Source organism: Rousettus aegyptiacus, unplaced genomic scaffold (genome assembly GCF_014176215.1).
Source record: "Rousettus aegyptiacus isolate mRouAeg1 unplaced genomic scaffold, mRouAeg1.p scaffold_m13_p_5, whole genome shotgun sequence".
NCBI lineage: Eukaryota > Metazoa > Chordata > Mammalia > Chiroptera > Pteropodidae > Rousettus > Rousettus aegyptiacus.
This window is the reverse complement of record NW_023416308.1, coordinates 79,873,821-79,895,995: the sequence shown is the minus strand read 5'-3', so window position 1 is coordinate 79,895,995 and position 22,175 is coordinate 79,873,821. Positions and strand designations below refer to the sequence as shown.

Sequence of the window (22,175 nt, the reverse complement as noted above, 5' to 3'; positions counted from 1 at the left end):
CATTAGCACCATTCCTTAAGACTGGTGATTCTTTCATAGGCTTCCTGTAGTGGGTATTTTGAATGACCATCTATTCCTAGCAGTGCTCAGATTTTTAATACTGATATCCATTTTTCCTCCTATACTCACATGCTCATGGGGAAGTTGACCTTACACTGCTCTAGAAGTGGGCCTAATTTGTTAAAAGGTGATGGGTTAAGGAACTCAGGCCAAAGCCAGCCCATGCTTAACATTCTCTTAGCCATAGAATTTGTTTCTGGAATGGCCGAGACAAACAGAAAAATTCTGGGGGGCTTCTTGGAAATAAATATCCTAAATTGTAATGTGATCTTTTCTGATCTCTTGATCTCATGCAGAGATGTGAGGCTAGTAACTGCTATAGTCACCTTGCTTCTAGCCTCAGAGTGAAGCTGACACCTGTAGGGGGCACAGTTGAGAGAAGTGTAGGAAACCCGATTGGGACTGTGACTGACCTACATTCAATCATCAATCTACAATGGTTTTTTAAAATTGTTAAGATTTAGTCTACAGCCATGCTACCCTGAACAAGCCGGATCCCGTCTGATCTCGGAAGCTAAGCAGGGTCGGGCCTGGTTAGTACTTGCCTAGGAAGACCAGGTGCTGTAGGCTTAAAAAAATAAAAGAAATAAGAGATTGTAAGCTGACAAGGTCCTTGTAATCTATTAGGTCAAGCAAGGGTTACTTGCCCAAAAAAAGAAAAAAAAAGGAATAAATAAATAAAAGTGTTTAGATTTATTTCTTATTTCTGTTCCAACTGGGTTTTCTGTTTTCTCAGTTTGAAAGTATTTTAACTGGCTCATCCTGATGGGACTCCCTAGGCAAATACAGATCCACTGGAAGAGATGTGATTCCACTCCGGCTCCCAAGGGAGTCCACTTTCCTTTGTGTTAAGGAAAGCGGTCAGGCTCCATGACCTTTTATTTATAGGGGTCAGTCATCAACTTGGCATTACCAGGTTTCTGGTAACAGTTGCCCATCCTCTGCTGTACTTCTAAGTCAGACTTCAGGGCCTCCAGGGCCATGAAACTATCCCGAGTGACAAAGTTTCTTCAGCAGTCATTATCAAATGGCACTCACAGAATGAGCAGGGAGAGGAAGAGAGAGAGAAGGAGAGAGGGCAGGGGGTGAGAGAGAGAGACAGAGAGAGAGAGAGAGAGAGAGAGAGAGAGAGAGAGAGAGAGAGAGAGAGAGAGAGAGACAGCATGCATGCACATCAATTTGGTTGGATTAATGGGACTTCTGAGCCTAGATTCTATTTACCAAGTAATTTACCAAGTATTGCTAAAGGCAAGGCATGGGATTTTCCAAACTGATGACATTACAAATTCATGACTCACATCATTCACTGGATCTTAAACGCTCACTCTCTCCCCCTCTACAGTAGCAATTTAAAATCTTTTTCACTCACAGCAGATATTTTCACCTATTTCCAGAGAAAATTAAACAAAATAAAACAAACAAAAAACCAGGCAGGAGCCACAACCTATCTCCATGAATACAAAGACATACCAGTATCTATCTACTCTAACCCTGTAAGGGTTTCAAAGGAAGAGGTGTCCTGTCTGCCCTCCAGGCTTGGGGTGCAGGAGCTAGGCCCTTCTGGGTTTTATCCATGAAGCCCAAAGAAAGGGGCGGGGCAAGAAAACTGAAGAAAGAAAACAGGGTAATGCTACTCAACACTAAGAACTAGAGAAGCAGGAAATGAGGCCTGCAGCTAAATAAGGCATGGCGATGACTATTAGGAAAATACCAGAGGATACCCGGCATGGCCAGGTTGCAAAGTCTGCCCAGTCACAGAGAGAAGTCTCGGGCTTAGACAGTCTTAGGTCCGTAGCAGAACGGAACATTCGCCATCCAGCCTGAGGGTGCAAATAACAATCCTTAGAGGCCAGGGAGGCGTAGCGCTGGCTGCTGCAGAGGCCCCTCTGGTTATCCTTTTGCTGCACTAACATAAATACTGTAGTTTCTCTGCCCACTTGATGCAGACAATAAAATTTTCCAGGGCTCGCCCTTTCTGGTGGAGTGTAAGTTCCTGAAAGAGGCACACCAGGGAATTGGGACTGAGGAGGGTAACTCAGAGTGAGTTTGTGGGATGGGGTGGGGCTGAAGCTGGGTCAACCTGCTTTCCCAGAGTGCCCCCCGGGGCAGGGCAGCAGAGGGGAAGCGCTTCCTAAGGACCCCGCCACCCTCTCTCCCTCCCTCCCTTCCTCCCACTGCCAGAGAAGGCCAACTCCGCCTGCCTGAGTCACGGCTGGGGCTGGGGAGGAGCCGGAGGGGGAAAGGCGGCCTCAGCCCAGAGCGCAGCGGCTGCAGCAGGGAGAGCAGGCCGGGTGGTCGGGGATCATGGGGGAGAGCGCGCTGGAGCCGGGGCCTGCGCCCGGAGCGCCGGTTGGGGGCCCCGTGCACGCCGTGACCGTAGTGACCCTGCTGGAGAAGCTGGCCACCATGCTGGAGGGGCTGCGGGAGCGGCAAGGGGGCCTGGCGCAGAGGCAAGGCAGCCTAGCCGGCTCGGTGAGCCGCATCCAGAGCGGCCTGGGTGCGTTGAGTCGCAGCCACGACACCACCAGCAACACGTTAGCGCAGCTTCTGGCCAAGGCGGAGCGCGTGGGCTCGCACGCCGATGCCGCCCAGGAGCGTGCCGTGCGCCGCGCCGCCCAGGTGCAGCGGCTGGAGGCTAACCACGGGCTGTTGGTGGCGCGCGGGAAGCTCCACGTCCTGCTCTTCAAGGTCAGTGATCTCAGGCGTCCCCCAATCTTGGGGCTTCTTCTGCTTCCAGGCCACCACCTAGGGGCTCCCTCCTCCCATCCGCCTACCACACCCACATTCCTGACCCTGCCTTGGGGAACAGACACCCAGAGCTGCACACAGCCCATCCCTCCCACGCCTGAACCTAGCCTGGCCAATCAAAGACCTGCCAGGTCTAGCTCAAGCCACGTCCTCAGAATTTGCTCCAAGCCCCAGCCCATCCCCAAACGAAAATAACGGTGGTGGAAGTGCATCCCGCGACAGGGCGTCGCCTCCTCCAGTTTTTGCCCCAGCGACCACCATGCTGGTCTCACAACAACTTATACAGCTCTCCCCGCCCCCTACTTTCCTATGCCTGCCTTTTCTTTCCCACTCGGTGTGAGGAGGCTAAGGTGGGGCGGGTTCCCCTACTGTAATTCGGGAATGAGGCTCAGGCTCGTGCGTGTTAGGGGGCTGCCAGAGTCAGTGCTGTGTCCATCACATGCAGGAGGAGGCTGAAATCCCAGCCAGAGCCTTCCAGAAGGCACCGGAGCCCATAGGCCCGGCGGACCAATCGGAGCCTAGCCCAGAGCAGCTCGAGGCCGAAGCTGGAGAGAGCTCAGATGAGGAGCCGGTGGAGTCCAAGGCGCGGCGGCTGCGGCGCACTGGGTTGGAGAAGGTACAGAGCCTCCGAAGGGCCCTTTCGGGCCGCAAAGGCCCGGCAGCGCCAATGCCCACGCCTGTCAAGCCACCTCGCTTTGGGCCTATCCGGAGTGCTAATGGCCAGCCAGAAGAAGCCCGGCCTGCGGTGGAGTCCAAGCTGGAGCCAGAACTTCCACCAGCCACCGAGGAAGATTCCGGAAAACCTGCGGCTGCCGATTTGGCTGTGCTCCAAATAGAGAGTACAGCCTGATGGCTGGTGCTGCTTGCCTCCTCTGTGCCTGTGCCTTGTCCCAAAATAAATCTTCCTCTCAGAATGCAGCATTCACTCCCAAATAAGGAGTGAATCCTACATCCACAGCTCAGCTCTGGCGCTCCCTTCCGGCTTTTTCAGCCTAGCACCCTGTGTCCTAGGAGCAGCCACTTAACACCTGCTTGCATTCACCATCAATAAAAGTAGTGTCACCTAATCCAGACTCCTTGTGAAAGGGGGTGGGGGAAGGCAGTGTGAGGAATAAGAAAACTGTTGGAACCACAAATGTGGCTTCAATTTCAAACGTTGTACGATTTCTCCCTTGTCCACTGATTCCTGGGCTCCACTTCAGTGGCACCTAGAAATATCCTGCTGGCTGCTGGCTCCTTAAGTGCTTTCCTCACTGGGAAGCGTCCAGTACAGTTCTTTGCTGTAGGTACTCAATAAATGTCAGCTAGTGGTTTTCCTCTTCCACACATCTTACTCTACCACCTCCTAAAAGCTGAGTTTTCCAGGATTCTGTTCTTCTCGGCCCTCTTCTCATTCTAGGTACTCCTCTGTTAACATTCACTCCCAGGCCTCTTCTACCAGCTGCATGTACCCCAGACTGCTGTCTTGAGCTGCAATTGAAAAGTACTGGAAACTCAATGTGTCCAAAGAAAATAATCTATCTTCTACCTTTTTATTAAGTTCAGTTTCACTTCTACGGCTATTTATTGAATACTTACAATTCAAAATTGCTCCTCTTTTGTTTTCTTTACCAATGAATGGTACCATCATCCACACAGAAGCCTGGCAGTCGTTGACTCTTTCACACCCCTGCACTGCATGGAGACAGTTATCTTGTTGCTTTGACCTCTGCAATCTGTCCGCTTTTCTTAATACCTATGGCCACTGTTCTATTTCAGGCCTTATCTTTCACCAGATAGTCACAGTATTGGAACTGCCAATCTGATCCCATCACTCTCCTGATTCAGACTTTGGCCCCCCATCACCTTAAAATAAAATCCAAGCTCTTTCACATTACCTTCAACAGCTATATATAACCTTCGAGATCCTTCATGATCTGGTTCCTGCCAAGTTTTGTAGCCTCACCTCTTGTCACTTCCCTCCATCCTATTAAGTTGCACTGAGCCATGTGCTCTCACTCTCATCTCTACTGTCCTGCAAAACTCAGTAAGGTGCCCTTGTTTCAGGGCCAGATGCTTCTCTTTTTTTGCTTCCAAAGCACCACCTGCACACCTCAGTGCTAACTGCACTAATTGTGATGATTTACAATTACTCTCCTTGTTCCCACTCCACTAGACTGTGGATCCTTTGCAGTACAAGCCGTTTTATTCATTTATATATTTTCCAAACCAAATACTATGCCTGGCACACAGTAGGGCCTCACTAGGCCTTGTGAACACCAAGTCCCTTCTGAGGCCTTCAAGGACTTCAAAGTTTAGGGAAATACAAACATAATTATGATGAAGGACGTAGGTGTAGTGATAGTTAGATGTAGGTTATTTTGAGAGGAAAGAGGGAAGAACACAACCTAACCTGAAGGAGGAAAAGGCAAATAATGAGATGGAAAACAGGAATGGGCAGGAGAACTCAATGGTTAATAGTTTTAGTTCTCAGTTCCCTCATCTATAAAATAGGATAATGATAACCCTATTGGGCTTATATGAGGATTAAATGATGTAAGGGCCTAGCACAGTGCTTGGAACATAGTTTATTTCGGCTATGTAATTTGTCCACACTCATTCCACAGATATTTACTTAACTTCGAGTGTCTTCCTGGCACTCTTTTAAGAGCTGGGTGGGTATACGATGGCACATAAGAAAGACAAGAGCTCTGCCTTCATGGAGTTAAAGTCTAGTAGAGGGAGATAGGCAATAGGTAGACTTATAAGCCAGATAAAAACAAGTAAACATGAACTAGAAGGGTCTTCTGGTTATGGGCTCTGAAGAAAACAGGAAGGGTACAGATAATGACTGGGAAGGGGGAGGACTTTGAGATGAAGATATTGGGGATTTATAATGGGACCAGAGTTCAATAATGACTTAATTTTTTTTTCGTGGATTCAATTTAGAAGAGTCCAAGACTCCACCTGCCACGATTGTGGGAAGTGTATTATTAATCACTTTAGAGCTCCTCCTCTTCCTTAGACTGTGTACTTAAAAGGGGGTTCCACCTTCTCCATGTCTCCAGCTTTGGATGTCTCTGCTGTTATTGCTCCTTATGGCCACACGATGACACTGTTGGGGCACCAGTATCTGGACTGATGCCTCATCTGACAACTCTGGGGTCTGCCCGCCCAGTTCTGTGCTCTGAACCAGAGGCTCTTCCATGGAGGGGGGCTCTGCAGTCGCTCCATTCCCTTTGGAGAAATCAGCTCTCTTCCTGCAGGTTTCTAAGGCTTAGTGTTCAGACTGTCTCGGCTGCCTGGCCACCACTCCGTTATGGAGGGCTGGTCTGAGCAGGCTCAGTTTTCTATCTCCAGGGAAAAATAAATTTTTGATCTTTTTCCAAATCCTTAGAAATCCAGCCAATTACTCCCTTTCAACAAATATACAAAATTAAGAGCCCAGCTACACATTTCTTATGTAAAATGTCTTGAGAGCTCATTGGGAAGCACATGAAGGCTCAGGGAGTCTGGACCCTGACCCCTAGGAACCTAAAGACTTGGCTAACTTTGATGGGAAGATGCTATTTTCTATTCCTTCCTGATACTTCTTCAGCAGCAAATAATAAAAACCACTGTAAAACAAGAGTAACTTAATTTCTTAATGATTCTCTTTGTTACATTACATTCTCCTTTGTCACTGCAATGGCTACTTTATTAATGTGATTATAAATTAAGAGAGTGGAGACACTGAACCAGAGTATCAACTTGTTATCCATCATAGGTGGCATTTAGATAGCTGCTTTAATCAAGGGTTTGGCAAAATACAGAGATTGGTTCTCAGTTCCTCAGACCAGAAGCACAGATTTATTATGCATTCCAGCATGATCAGGATGAGAGGGACTGATCTGCAATAGCCAAACTCAGAAAGCATGGATTAACTCAAGTGCTGGATTCATTAATTTCCCAGAGAAGTCTAACTGCCAAATGAACTAGAATAATCCTGTTAGCTAGTTAGAACATTTTCTATCCTGCAACATGGGAGGCCAAAACAAGACCTTAAAGTGTAAGGATATGAAATAGTAGAAGCAGGAAGAGGATAACGGGCAGGATTATCCAAGCTATATGCTCATTTTCCACTGTGATATTCCTCCTTACATGGGTAAGAATATATACATTCCTGGTAGGAAATTTCTTCCCCTGTTAAGTGCTGAGTTCCTTCTGACTTGACTTTATTGAGAACTGTATCACATAACCTTAGCACTGAAGGGAACGCAAAAGCCATTGAATCAACCTCCATTTCCAATACTTAAATATCCTCTGCTATCTGCTGCCTACCCTTAGCTGGCCCTATACTTGAAAAAGGCTAGTGACAAGGCACTCACTACCTCTCAGGTAATATATTTTTGTACAACTTTGACTGGTAGGAAACTTTTCTTTATACTGAGATCAAAATCTGTCTTTATGGTTTCTAATATGTGGCAGTTGGCCTCCCTTCAGCAACATCTGTACAACAAAATTCCTTTATTTCTGTGATGTATATATTTTTGGAGTCTAGCTATAGCAGGACACAGGGCTGACTTATTTTAGGATTTCTTTCTCAATCTCAGGCCAAACATTGCTGGTTTATTTAGCCATTCCGTGTGATATATTGTTAAATCTTGGCCATTCTTTTGTGAATTGTTTTCATGTATGCATATCCATTTTAGAAAGGAAGGTGACAAGGTGCATAGAAAAAGCATGGCCTTTATAGTCAAAGACATCCGAGCTTCATTTCTGGTGAATGATAATTCTCTCTTTTTTCAGGTCTGTTATGAGGTTTGCATAAGAATTTTCATTTACTCGTTCATCCATTCATTTGATATTTATTGTGCTATGTGATGGAGTTGAAGGGTGTATTACACAAACAGGGATGCTGCCTTCATGGAACTTCCTTTAAACTAACAATTGTAGTAAATTTTTAAGTAAGTGCTATGATGAGAGAATATAAGGTGCTATAGGAGGACTCAGGGGTGGCCTCTAACTCAGTAGGAATGGTAGTAATTACAGAAGAGGTCTCTGGAGTAAAAATGATCTTTCCTCCAACTTGATTTCTTCTTCTGTTTATTTTTCTTCCTGTTGTATTATGTCTTTTTAAGTTTCTCAAGTGACTTTTTAGGATGACCTGATATAATAAAAAGATTGTTATCTGAGTTTCCAGTTGACACACTAAATCCAACATATCCAAAACCTCATTCATCTTTTTTCAAGTCAATATACTCCTCTGTATTCACTTTAGAAAGTGTTATAGCTGAAGACCTGATTCTTCACCCCTGCTAGACCCCCATACATCCAATGTGTCACCAAGACCTACAGATTTTTTATTAATAACTATTATGAAATTTTATAAGCAACTCTAATACATTTGGGACCACTCTGAGGACTTAAGAAACCCCACACGCCCGAAGGCAGCACCAAGAAATGGAGAGAAGCCGAGTTTGAACTTTTCTTCTGGTTTAAACGGAGCTAATTATACTGCCTACCTTGGTTTGTTGTGACTTAAATGAGTGGAAACGTATAAAATGCTCAAAATTGTGCCCGGAAAGTGAAAGCTTAATGTTTATCATTGTTTTGTTAGAATCACTTGATGCCTGCATTCAGTCAGGCAGGAAACCAGCTCTTACCGGAGACATTTTCATTTATATGAGCTAATAAATATGCTTTTTAGCTTAACCCTAGTTTTCGTATTTTATGTACGGTGATTTTCTCCTGCAACTGAAAGATTCTTCATAGACATTGTCCCGTTGGCACTGGAACCCACATAGAAGTTAAGGGCAGTGTCTTCTTAGTGCAGTGCCTGGCACAGAGTAGATGTTCAATGAATATTTGGAAACTAGGCAAATTTATTTCAGTGAGGTGCTAGGGGCACAAGGATGAACAAGGAGCTGCCCTGAGTTGTCTTACAGGTGAGACCTATTTCTCATTCTTTGGAGTTCTGTTGTGTCCTCTCAGGGCTCAGTTCTAGTAGAGACAGTGCTAGGGACCCACAATCTTTTCTGAAACCATGATAATGTTTTAACTTTTAAAATCAGAAGGACAAAAAAGAAATTTTAGGTAAAAGAAATGTTTTAATATATAATATTAATATAGTCATCTTTATACCAACACAGTTGTAAAACGTAATTAATTATTATTATTTTTTTTTAGGGAGGAAGGAGCTCATGAGGGCAAAAGTACTTAAGACCCAGAGAAGTCATAATGCAACACTGCTTCCTTGGTCCATGCTTTATCTTCTTCCTCTGTGGAGTTTCCATGGTTTTACTTTTTCCTCTCACACTCATCCTCACATATTTGATCTTTAATTTGATGCTAATTTCCTCTGGTCTGACACATTATTTCTATGTTCTTTGGTTATTTCAAATTTAGAATTAACCTCAGATTTTTTTTTTTTTTTTTTTTATTAAAAATGCACTAGATCCACTTTATGTCTTTTCCCCCATCCACTTAGCCTTACCTAGCCTGCCGGTGGCCCTTGGCCACTGGCCCTGCTTCCTGGCTCAGGAGCAAAGCCCTGAGAGTTGCTACATTTGTCTCATCTAATACTGCCTGTTGTGCTGACCATCTGGCAGCAAGGCTAGGCTTTGGCTTGAGCTCCATTGCCCCGGCCACTGTAGGAGCAATCTGCAGCAGTTCTAGTACTCAGGTACAACCAAGGAGCTGCCCAAAGGGACTGTCTCCAGATGAAGTGGTTCTATGTGGCCCAGCAATCAATGTTTTCTTGAGAAGCTGTAGTCAGCTTACTTATTACAACATCTCCGTCTGTTTTCCTTTCTTTGCCTGCCTCCCTCCCTCTTTCCCTTCCTCCCTTCCTCCTTTCTTTTCTTCCCTATTTTTTTTTTTTTACCTTGTCTCCCTTTCCTCTCACTCTTGTTTCCTTGAGATTGTACTCTCCAAGAATTGGTCACATATAGGTTACATTTATCAAGACCTTCTCTATGCCAAGTACTGCCCTAAGCTTTTTACATTGGATTCTCATGTCAGTTTTATGAAGTAGGGATTGTTATAGCATCTCATTTTATGGAAAAAGGTCATGCCTAATGTTGCTAATTATGCACTGCACTTGATTCTTGGTTTAGATAATTCCCAGTTTGAGCACATGTAAATCTTTTTTTTTTTTTTTTAATTTTCAATTACAGTTCACATTCAACATTATATTAGTTTCAGATACACAGCATAGTGGCCAGACTGAGCCTCCAAATCTTTAAATATTTATAATTGATATCTTATCAATGGACAGAGGACCCAATATCCCACAGCATGTATTTCAAGGAAGTTCACTGTGGAGAATGAGCCAGGGAGGCGATCCAGACTAGCAGGAATTCTCCTTATGACATAGATTTGATCTTTTCTTTAGTACTTAATGATGCGAAGTTTCTCTTCTTCCTGAAATTACTTGCTGCAAGATAGGTGGCTGTTTGCTTGATTGCTTGCTTAGCTCTGTGAGTTCTGCTCCTATACAAATAAAGCTAGTTTTAAGGAAGCTCATGCCAGCTACCCATGGACTCTGTTCTCATTGCTACAAACTAAATTTTGTTGCTTCTTCATTTCCGAATGTGCTTGCACACCTTGGAAAGGTGTTGTGTTCTGCCCACTCCGTGTGTGTTGGTCTTTGAGATTTGTGCCTGTGCTCATCCTTGCTTGTATCTTCACTGCTATTGGCAGCACTTACTGTTTGTGGTTGGGGCTTTCAGATGTTTTCTAAGTTTGTCAGAGATGGACAGAGTTTGCATTTCTGTTCCTCTTTCCTACCTTACGATTTTGTTTTCCCAAGATGATAAGAAAAATACACTTGTAGAGCAACTATGGGACATAGTATAATAAATGTGTGAAATTTTCATTCCCCTCAGTTTAAAAAAACTTAAAATTGATTTTATAGACCATATATCCAAACAGGTGTTAGAATCATCTGAATATAACACAAATATCTCTGAAAATTCAAGGAAAATATAACCTCATCCAAGGGAATACTGGGGAACATGAAGCCAGAGGACCTACATTTTCATACAGCATTCCCATACAATTAATAGAGGATAGTAATTAATAGATAATACAGACAAATACTTATCCTAGCATTTTTTCTAAAATTTGCCAACCCTTACAATTCTAGGGGATTAAAATGTAGACTTAACTTTTTCTTAGAGTCATAACTTGAACCCACTTACTTTTTTCATACACACACATACAGATTTCAAAACATGCCAGTAATTACCTTGGTTGAATTCCAGTTTCTCAGTAGACCTTTGGAATCCTCTCCATCTAGTTCTATACATATACTATATATGCGCATATATATTTGTATGAAAACACACACATATATAGATGCTTAATATTATACATACACAAACATTTTTTATCTTAGTTAAGAATGTCAAGTTACAATTAAGTTAATATAACATTAGAACACAATCAATTTGATACTAAAAATTATTAGAGAAATAAATAAAATTACATTTCTGAAAACTTTAATGAGGAAGTTTGTGCAGAACAATAATGATAATTATGTCCAGCTGATTTTCACAAAATCGGTTCATAAAAAATATTTCGGTTTTTATCTCACATTATCATTTATATTTAATTCTCCCAAACATTGAGCCAGATGTTATATTTTTTCTATAAAAGCAAATAGGCAATATTTAGAAAACTTTAGTCATAAGAAATTTCATCTTTAATATAAATTATAACTGACTCTTTGAATGGATTAAAATATAACTTTCCCATATGTATTTTCTGTAATAATTTTCATGATTATGACAGAGATAAAAATGTGTCCATCTGTAAGTAGTAAGGCTCATAAATGACATTTCACCATTTTTCTATTTTCATTAATAACATTGAATAAGGAAATGCCCAAATTGAGATATTACATCTTTCAGTTCTGTTATAGTATATAGTTTTACTGCTATATATTTGAGTTTAAAACAAAACTTTTAGAATAAAAGTTACTAAGCTTGAAATTGTACAGATTAACTTAAGAAACCTCATATAAGAATTTTACTAAAATAAGAATTGTGATTGATTCACTTTCCCTCTTGATTCTGAAGCAGTTATCTCAAGGTAGAATTTTTAACTGGCCCAGAAGAGTCCTTTCACCCTTGTTTCTCCTTCTAGAATTTACATATGAGAGAAATTGTCTGGGTATGTTTTATTATAATTAGCTTTATTTTCCTCCCTGACATGTTACTTGACAGCTTATCAAGATCATATTTATCCCTGAAAGAGAAAATTCATGGAAAAACCATTCTGAAAAAAAGTTATCACTTTATTCATGATTTAACTCTTCATGGCATTTTGCTTTTCTGTAATGGAGTCCATCTTTCTTTAGTATAGCTGAGAACCAAGATCATTCTGGAACACACAAGGCTAATAGTTTAAAAAATATTTTCACAGGCAAATCGCACATTAAACCAGAACTGATAATATTTACAGTTACTTAACTTCTTAACATATAAATCACACATTTATTCTGGCCAAAATTCCCTGTCAAAAAATAAATTTCAAAAAAGAGTTTGTTATATTTATGAATGGAAATTTTATGTTCCCAATGAACTATTTTTAGACATTTGCTTAGAAGGAAATATATTTTGGAAATGTCACATAATTTCAAGGTCAGAATATCCTCTCCTGCCCCTCACTCCTGAAAGACATTCTTTTCTTCCATGGACAGAAAGATTAAACATACGCATTTCAAAAGGAATGATTCAGCTAAAAGCATTAATTTACAATCAGCACAAGCACAAGTACTTATAATTTTTCAGTGTTTTAACTTGTTTCCGGTCTTTTCTTTGCCATTTCTTTAGAGAGGACCAGTGAATTTAGAGAATATACATATTTCCTCTCGCAACTAAAACTTTGACTTCTATCCAATATCCTTTGCAAAGTTAAGGTTCTTCATTGTTTCAGATGCTCTCTATTTTAAAGTTGACACATGGAGAGACATTTTACATAAAGCAGGGATTATTATTTCTTTGATTTGCTAGAATTTGCCTTTAAAGTTTTCAGAACATTGTGTTGATCTTAGGTAGTTGATGTGCTCAGGGATTCACAGAGGGTCTAGAGGATAGAGACATTAGCCAAAGAAAAAAACAAACAAACAAACCTAAATGGTATCCTTTAGGGGAAATCCCTAAAAGATCATGTCACTACCTGGCAATCTCATGAGAGGACAAGTTTTGATATTGGGAACATGCTGATACCTAGAACATGGTATAGACGCAAAATGGTATAAAGGTCATAGTGGCCAGCATGAGATGAGTTTGTAGATGAGTGGAAAACTGTCCTTCGCCACCAAAGCAGCCTCAAATCAGTTCAGTGAACAGGTTATATATATATATAGTGCATACTAATGGAAAGGGCCCTCTAAATGTCTAGGTAAGGATGTACACTATGATTGTTACCATTCAGTTTTACTCTGAGAGTTCTACCCAATGTAACAAGGCAAGAAAAAAGAAATAACAATATGTGCAAAGATGTCATTAATGTTGTTAATTTAGAGAGTAAATGTAGAACAATATGAATTGTATAATCCCATTAAAAACATATAAGTATATAAAGTATATAATGTATATGCGATATAAAACTATTTACTTTTTGGTAGCAGGACTGGGAAAGATACTCTTATATTTTTTATTTTCTATACTCCACCAATTATTTGCTCTTAAAAGTAGGTACTAATTTTGTTGATAAAAATGGGAAAACTACCTAACTTAGGAGCCCCTAGGCTATAAGTAAAATAGCTCTTTGTTTCACTCTAACCTTAAATATATAAGTACTTCACATAATTATTGTCACAACAAAATTATTTGTTTTTTAACCAAAGTGTATATATCTTTTTTTCCCCCTCTTTGATTCTTCTACTCCTCCCCACTTCCCCCAGCTTCCACTCCTGACCTATGGATATTGCCGTTTCCCCTTAAGAACTGGATCTCTAAAGCGAGGCGTCTCCTCCCACATGCTCGTGGCGCATACCTGGGGCCTGGCACACTCAGGACCTTCTGCGTGTAAAGCAGACGTGCTAACCACTACACTATGGAGCTACCCCCAAATCGTATATATCTTTTATAGCAGAAGTATAAGCAGAAATCTTGAATTAAGAATTATATAATTTTTTAATATAAATTTTGACTTTTATTCTCTTCTTTTTCTCTTGTGACTATACGAATATGCATAGCGGAGAAAAATTTTATTAAAAAGAATTAAGCAATCAGCATAGAAGATAATACCACAAAGAAAAATATAGCATCCAAAGTAATAAAATTTCATGCAGCTATCAAAAATGACTTAAAATAATTTTAATTATATGAGAAAATTCTCAATGTAAAATGGTTAAAAATATCAGAAGACCAAATCATTTACACAGTATTATCCCAGCTATGTTTTAAAATTAAAATATGCATAAAAGGAAAAAGAATAGCCCGAAATGTTAACAGTGATGAGAGGACAGTTCATATATTTTCTTCTTTTTACTTTGTTCTTAGTTCCCAGATCAACTTATTTTTGTGACGAGTGCATATTACTTTTGTAAATAGGAAAAAGTAAATATTAAAAAATGTTAAACAACAATAAATACAAATCCAAGTAAATAAAAGTTGTCAAGTGGAATTTATCAGTGTAAAGTAGAGGTACAAAGATTAAGGCAATTCTATACTGGCATGTTTAAAATTAAATAGACTCAATTTAGTAAAAGTGCCTCATTTGATTATTATAGAGAATGGTGTCCCAAGATGTGACTTAATTTTTTCAGTATCCAAATCAGGTACTTTCAGATTGTACTGAGAAGGGGTGGGGTGGGAAAAAGTACCTAAGATGGATGATCTCCCATTTCAGCCCGAATCTCCATAGGCAGTCATTCCTCCCTTGACAAATCTTTAATAATGGAGTATTCTTAGATTCCAGGTGGGCAGGCTCCTCTCCATCTTGTCAGTGCATATTGGAAAATAAAACTGCAGGCATCCGAGTTACTTATCGGAAGCTAAAAGTAAATGAAAGGGTGATGGCGGGTAGCTGAGTGGTGATGCCATACATACTAAGTACTGGCTTTCAATGTGCAAATACTTAGGCTGCACAGAGTATCTATGAACCAGGGATGTAACTGTAAACAGACAGAATCCAGAGGTAAGCATCTCCACTCACTGGGGAAAACTAAGACAAGATAGCCACACCCTATATAATCATCAATCCCTTATATACTCAGTGTACAGTATTTAAAGCAGAACCTCAAAAAGTAAGCTTGCTGTCTTCTACTTCATTTCGATTTTACCCCTCTTCTGTTAAATTAATTAAACAAGAAGGCCATTAAACTGAGGTGGCTCTAATGCCTTGGTGGCCTATGTAAGCAAACCACAATCTAAGCCTGTATGTGTCTCATGTTTACAAAACTGAAAACTAAAGACAACCAATCACAAATGGCCAATTAAGCTTGAAGCTATAACCAATAAATAATTTCTTACTTTGCTTCTACACTTTTTCTATATACATCTATCCCTTGGCTACTGTGGGATGAGTGCCCCTAACCATTCATGTTGGGCACTGCCTCATTGGAATGGATAAATGAATAAATCCTTAAAAATTTCATTATGCTTCAGTTTATCTTTTAACACTTCTGTAAATCATTTCTCCATTGTCCTAATTACCAGTGTTCAAACATTTGTCTCCTCCCTCTCAATCATCTCCCACATACGATTATTTGACAAACGTTGAAGAAAGTAGATAGGCTACATTTCACAAATCTAGTCCCTCTGTTCTGTTTCATTGCCAGAATCCTCACTTAGAATCTCATTGCCTCTTGTATGGGCTCCTGAAATCATCTCTTAAATGTCCCTACTCAAATCTATTTGATATACTCAGTTGGTCATAACACTATTTTTGATTTTCTCAAAAACTTGTGAGTTCCTTTTCACCTGAGGCTCTTCTTGTGTGACATTTGTTATATTCTGTATAACAATGTAATTATATGATGTTAATGTAATTGTTCCATTCCCTGCTACACTGTAAACTTCTTGAGGGCAGGGATACACTGAATTTATCTTTCAGTTCTTCTCAGTGCTACATGTTTATTTAGAAGTCACAAAAATGCCTGTTTTATGTAATAGTAGGCCCTTTGGTATACAATTATTAACTTAGCTACCCTTTCTTCTTACCCCAGTGCCAAGAAGCTCCTTCCAAGAGAGAGAGAATGGTGATGCTTCTTCTCTAAACCATAAAGACCACTTCTTGAGCGCCTGTTTCCCCACATATCACCAATCAGTGATGGAAATACATTAATGCACAGTCCATCCAAAATAGACTGAGGTTATCATCCCTTTTTCATAACTGCCTGTTTGCCAGAAATTCAGTGCAACCTATATCTCTCGAGGAAATGGATGGGATCTTGATTTTTTTCTCCAGGTCATTGGGTTGAGAGACTCAAAGAAATACCTCAAACAGACTTACGGTTCTTTGACTTTCAAGCGTATTATCTGGCCAGATCGTTAAATACACTAAACCTTATGATAGTGGGGGTTTTTATTCTGCTAAACCTTTGCTATTAGCTACTAAGATGGCTCTAGACTTCCAGAGTGTATGAACAAATGAACATAGAATATTTGGTTATGATGATACCCCTTTTTTCCTTCCTGGAGGACAGACACGATAAAACCCATATGCTTGCCTAGTATTTTTCAGGTTATGCTAATGAGATGGAATTGATAGGAAAAATGGAGCTCTGATCTAGATTAAACATAAATCAACTCAAAATTTATTTGAAGATGGCAAAATATTAAAATTGTAGCTAAAACACCTGAAAACAGGAAAAAAACTTCTAAAATGAGGCAAGAAATCTCAATACCTACAGACAAAAGTAATACATAAATATAATAATGAATTAAAGAGTTTAACACCATTAACAAGGAGTAAGGCTACAAAAGTCAAATCCTATAAGGACTCCCTGCAATGTGTTGAATGCTTAGCAGATGGATTTTCCAGCACCCTTTAAAGAGCAGCCACATAGATCCAGCTACAGTTATCTTCTAAATTACTGACCCCTATTCACTGGTCACAGCTGACTGGCCTAGGACTAAACATTCCATCCAAGGTAGGTCAATCACAGTCCTTTCTCTAGACCAGTAGTTTTCTACTGGAGGTGATTTTGTCCCTAGGGGGACACTTGGCAGTGTCTGGAGGCATTTTCAAGTGTCATGACTGGCATCTAGTAGGTAGAAAGCAGGGATGCTGCTAAATATTGTACAAAGCACAGGACAGCTCTCCTCAACAAAGAATTAGCCTTTCCAAAATGTTAATGGTGCCAAAGTTGCTAAACCTCACAGTCGATTGATCCTTGGTGTGAGCCTTATCCAGACTGTTCCTTATTCAAATATCTGCAGTTAAGAATTTGGTGAAAAATATTCTCTTGGCATGTGATGAAAGGTAAGAATAGAGAGTTTTAAGTTTTATTTATTCTTGAGTCAGAGAGAAGAACACATTATCTAGAATTTATGACACTATAATGAGACAAGTTGTGATTCAGATAAACTGTTTGGTAGGGAAAAAGTTGTCTCTACTTTTTTTTTCTTAGCTTATAATAAATGTAGCCTATGGTTCCTCCACAGCACTCAATGTATGAGACTGTTGAACTGAGAAGTTTTTACTATCAGTCAAAATGGACCCTTTACTCAGTTTGGCATCCAGTAACACAGACCCAGCTAATTCAGTTGTGAAGACTCTATAATATATGCTGGAAAAAGATGCAAAGCTAATTTAAAGCAACTTTTTTTGTCCCATCAATGATATTTCATCATCCTCTCTCCATTTCTGGAAAAAAAAAATAACCCCAGGTATATGTGGAAGTATTTTCACAGGGAGTGAGGACTTTATTTTTTTTTTTCAGAGATACTAGTGCCTATTATTGGGACACTTACCAGTGCCTTTATTATAATTGCAACAGTATTCTGAGGATAGGGTGCCAACAAAAAGATACTAATAAACAAACAATACCAGAGCCACCAGCAAAGTGAAATAAAAGTGAATAAAAGTATGCAAGATTATTTGCCAGAGTGATTTTTAGGACAAGATACAAAAGGACAAGAACATATGTGTGTGCATTTTTTCAGAGATATTTTAAAAATTGTGTTTTAGGTGCAATTACACAGAAAGCAGGAAGAGACATGGTATAGATCCAGTGAAGGTATGAGTCATCATCACAGCAGGAAGTTAAAAGGGGACTTAATGATGTAGGATAAGGCATTAAGGCCGCTGTATGCTGACCAAACTTGTCAGCTGTTTGTCTGAAAGTAACAAGGGAGATTTTAAGACAAAGCTCATGCCCATTAGACGGTCATGACTCACAACTGTAATTGTTGTGTCAAGGCCACGTGTACGGCCTGTCATGGCAGCCAAGTCACTGTCATAGTACACGGTTTGCTGGATTTCCCAGCTTAGCCAAGTGAAGGAACAGAGAGGGCTCCCTAAATAGGACTTAATATGGTTCTGGTCAAAGTATATGGGACTAACGAGATTGATGAGGTTGAGTATTTTAAAGAAACTTCCACATAACTCTTGGTGGACATTTTGATTAGCAATCTGCTCTATAAAAATGAAGCTTCCAATTTCTAAACCACGAAATGCAATATAGTAAAGAACGATTATTAAAAATAGGGCATTGAGTTAAACCACTATGTGATTTATTCAACAGATATGTAGTGCTTACTATGTGACAAGTACTTTTCTAAGTAATAGAAATAGAGAAGTGAGCAGAATAAAGTTCTCACTTTTCAGAGAACAAAGTTTTAGGACTATAATCAGAGGCAGCTTAGCACATTTCTTCTGAATGAATTGTGTGATAAATGTGCATAGTGGTCAACCCTTTCCAGTACCAACTTGGTGAGAATACCTGGGAAACACAATAGCAAGATGTTTTCATGATATATAGTACTATTTTCTAATCTTGATTTCATAGGTTATGAGAAAAAAGTTAGACGTGCAATCTCGATTTATCTACGTTTACAAATTACATGCACGCACTACTGCACTAATATATTAAACACATACACAAAAACAGAAATGAAGAAAGGCTGTCTTGAGTCACCCTTGAGATGTGTGCATCCAGCTTTAGAGGTGGCTAATAAATCTTATGTCAGTTCATGGGTGATGATGTGGTAATAGCTTGATGGAAGAATGCAAAGGATACGTGTGCTACTCAGACCATCTTTATGCTCAGATTTTACCACAGTATGTGCCCTCCTGGGTCTTTATACCTTGCTTGACTATATGAGGTCTTCTTTGAGGAAAGTATGACTTCTTTCTACCTGCATGAAACTTTACATGTCTTTAACTTAAACAAGCTTATAAAGTTCCATGTGGCAATGCTTCAGCACTGTCTTGCTCTTATCTGTGGTAGGTAGAAAATGAAGGTCTTAATTTCATATTTCTCCCCCAAATTATACTTTTGGGGTATATACAGCATTTTAAGAGGAGCCAAATGATTAGGACTATGTTTATTAAGAAATCCTAGGCCACTTTAATATTAGAGCAGAAAAAAAATCAGCATCTTCTCAAAGGGCTGCCACCATAAAGCTTCTAGAAAGTTCCTATGCTAAGTTGCTTGAATGATCGCCAAACTGGGCTGCCTCAAAAGTCTCTTTGACACTTTTTTTTGGAAAGTCTCTAGACCCTATGTGGCTAAAGGCAGATGTGATCAGCCATTAAATGATGTTTTAGTTCCATGTAGGCAATAAAAGATAATTTTCAAAAGCAGGTAAAATTATGGTTCTCAGATATGTTGATATAATAAACACATGTTGAAGATTTTATTTAACTCATTCATGAGGAAGCTAGTGAAGTTATAATCAGGTCCAAGGAGATTTCTAAGAACAGACACGGGTATAGATCAGGAATATTGACATAAAGGTGCAAATAGAGTCCGAATTGGTTGTTTCTTCCCTGGACAGAATTTGCGTGTTTGTGTGTCTGTGGGCAAGAATTATTTGGTGATGCTGTCAATCACCTACAGTTTACAGAGTCAGAATCAGACAGCCCAGGCATGCTTTAGAATGAAAACATATAATCTCCTATGTAAGCATGAATTTTCCCCTACTGTTTCCCACCTTTGATCAAAAAGAGTCTCAAAGGTTCTTCAATCTTTAAGTTTGCTCTGCGGGAGGTTTCCATAAGGAATTTCAGGTTGGACTTTTTAAAGCTTTTATTATTTTCTGTCTTGAGATGAAAACACTGTATTCGTTAGAATTCACCTACAGTACCTATACATTTTGGGTGACTTCCTCTCTTCTCAAAGTTCTTTAAACATCTCTAGGCTCTTGGCCTGCCATAAAAGTGGCCTCCCTTATCAGCTCTAAGGCTAGATCCTGAAATCCAAGCACCAGGAGGGCTTTTTTAAGCACCGTCTCCACGAAGTCAGCTTAATTCTCTAAAACTAACAGGTCAGGCACCAACAACAGTTTCCTCTGTTTGGTGGGGAGCCTCCTTGTCCTTGTGGTCATGTCTACCTGAAGGGGACTGGTGACAAAATTGCTGCTGGCATGGGCATTCTGTGTTTCTCAAAGCAGCTGCTTGGTGGTGGCAGACACCAAAGACCTCAGACTAAAAGCAGCAGAGAATCAAAAGGTTTGAGCCCCTCTCCCAGCTTCCAGAGTGCCTCTTCACCTGTTCCTGGTTATCTGAAATAAAAGGTTCCTAGCTACTGCCATATAACAAGTTGAGTTCAATCTCTCTTTCCTATTAAGAAAGTTTTAATAAAGCCTTCTTTACTTGTAAAAAAAAAAAAAAGGTTATCCATAGTGTTCTTTGGTTGGAAATTATTTGGTAAATTCCCTCCCAGAGAAAATCTTTACATAGCTTCCAAAAATCATTCAGCAGGAATATGAAGCATGAACAGGGAGGACTTATAAACAACCACTTCAGTCTTCAAGACATAAGAATTTTGAATTTGAGCCACTTTCTACCACAATTCTGATTCTTGAGTATGGCTATCATATGATTCACAATTGCTTTTGTGTCCTGTTTAGGAAATCTTTTGCCTACTTTAAGGAAATCTTCTGATCAAATTTGTGGAAGAAGCTTTATCTCATCAACAAGAACATTATTTCTTCGAGCTGAGTTTCAAAATTGAGAAATTAAAGCAGTACATTAAAAAAAATTAAGCAGGGAGGAAATATTGCAAATGCAATGGCAATTTGTACTAGTGAAATACTGCCCAATTGGAAGTAACACAGTAGGAGAAAGCTTGGGGAATTGAGGTGCAGGGATTGCTTCTTAGTGTTCATGGCAAAGTTTGGAGTTTTATTATAGGAAATGAACTAATATCACTCCTGAACTTTATGAAATATTGCTCACCAAAGGAAAGCAATAGTGTAAAAGCTTTGGTGAAACACGTTGTCTCTAAAAATATCATTCTCTACGCGTAGGTCGTGTAGCTGTTGATGATCCAGATGCCTGTCTGGCATTAAGCTGGACATGTCCTATGCATTTACATCTTTTTAGATCTTTGATAAGGATGACCCACATCATGATATTTTATACAGTATCTCAAGAGCACATTCATGTTACGACAGATTTGATGCTGATTTGGTCCAAGGATATCCTTTACTGAGGCAGTGCATATTCTCAACCTGGAAGAGGCAGGTGCCTTCACTGCATTTGGAAATCTCATGAAGAATCTGTGCCAGCTTGCCTTTTCTGTGTTGATCGCAGTGAGACATTGAAATATTTTAGAACATTTGAAGAATTCTTTGAGGATAATATCTCCAAAATGTGTTTTCAAATCGAGTCTTATGGTCTTGTAACAGACAAATACTTGATAGTCACACAGTATCACAAATTACAACTCTACTTGACCTTGCCCATCCAGGTGTCTTTTGCAGATATGGGGAGGAATTTTTATTTAGAAGGGCTAGGAATCCTCCAAATATACGAAGATATTTTCCTACAGATTGGCTTTACTCATACGGCACAGTTTCTAACTGAATTGGCAGAGGATATCATGCCAGTGAAGCTGTTTGGCTATATTTCAGCCACTCAGATGCAGAGAAGCACTAGAAAATGGACTTTGGCCTTTGTGTCTGTAATGGAGGACCTTCGAGAGGACACAAGAGTAACAGTACTGCTTTGAACAGCCAATCCTCATAATAAACAGGTGAATTAAAATGGAACAGTGTTCTGTTTCCTGTGTAAGCAGCATGGAGGAAAGTTGGAGAAATCCAAAAAAGTCAAGTGATGACTTGACTTTGTGTCAGAAATAAAGAAAATAAATAACCTACTGATAGTATTATTTTAAAAAGTATTTTGTAGGGAGGATCATTTTTACAAAGAAAAAAGTATAAATGGCTAGTTCATACTACATAATTTGGGGTGAACATTTTAAAACAGTTTTTTGGGGGGAA

At 39.9% G+C, this 22,175-nt stretch overlaps 1 protein-coding gene and 2 pseudogenes across 1 annotated transcript; all 3 read left to right on the top strand.

Annotated features, from left to right (window-relative positions):
- The first annotated feature begins 523 nt into the window (after positions 1-523).
- On the top strand, positions 524-630 carry LOC118603064 (annotated as a pseudogene).
- Positions 631-2,264: 1,634 nt separating this feature from the next.
- Positions 2,265-4,866, top strand: CAVIN3 (caveolae associated protein 3). Its single transcript, XM_016133528.2, has 2 exons — positions 2,265-2,748; positions 3,254-4,866. Exons 1-2 carry the CDS (start codon positions 2,365-2,367, stop codon positions 3,656-3,658), a joined length of 789 nt encoding a protein of 262 aa, XP_015989014.2. The 5' UTR covers positions 2,265-2,364; the 3' UTR covers positions 3,659-4,866.
- Positions 4,867-14,797: 9,931 nt separating this feature from the next.
- LOC118602973 lies at positions 14,798-21,904 on the top strand (annotated as a pseudogene).
- The last annotated feature ends 271 nt before the right edge of the window (positions 21,905-22,175 follow it).

Excerpts from the sequence above, each read along its gene's own strand:
- CAVIN3 (XM_016133528.2), top strand. The coding sequence starts at position 2,365 with ATGGGGGAGAGCGCGCTGGAGCCGGGGCCTGCGCCCGGAGCGCCGGTT. Across the intron at positions 2,749-3,253 it reads TCCACGTCCTGCTCTTCAAG|GAGGAGGCTGAAATCCCAGC; the intron begins GTCAGTGATCTC and ends CATCACATGCAG.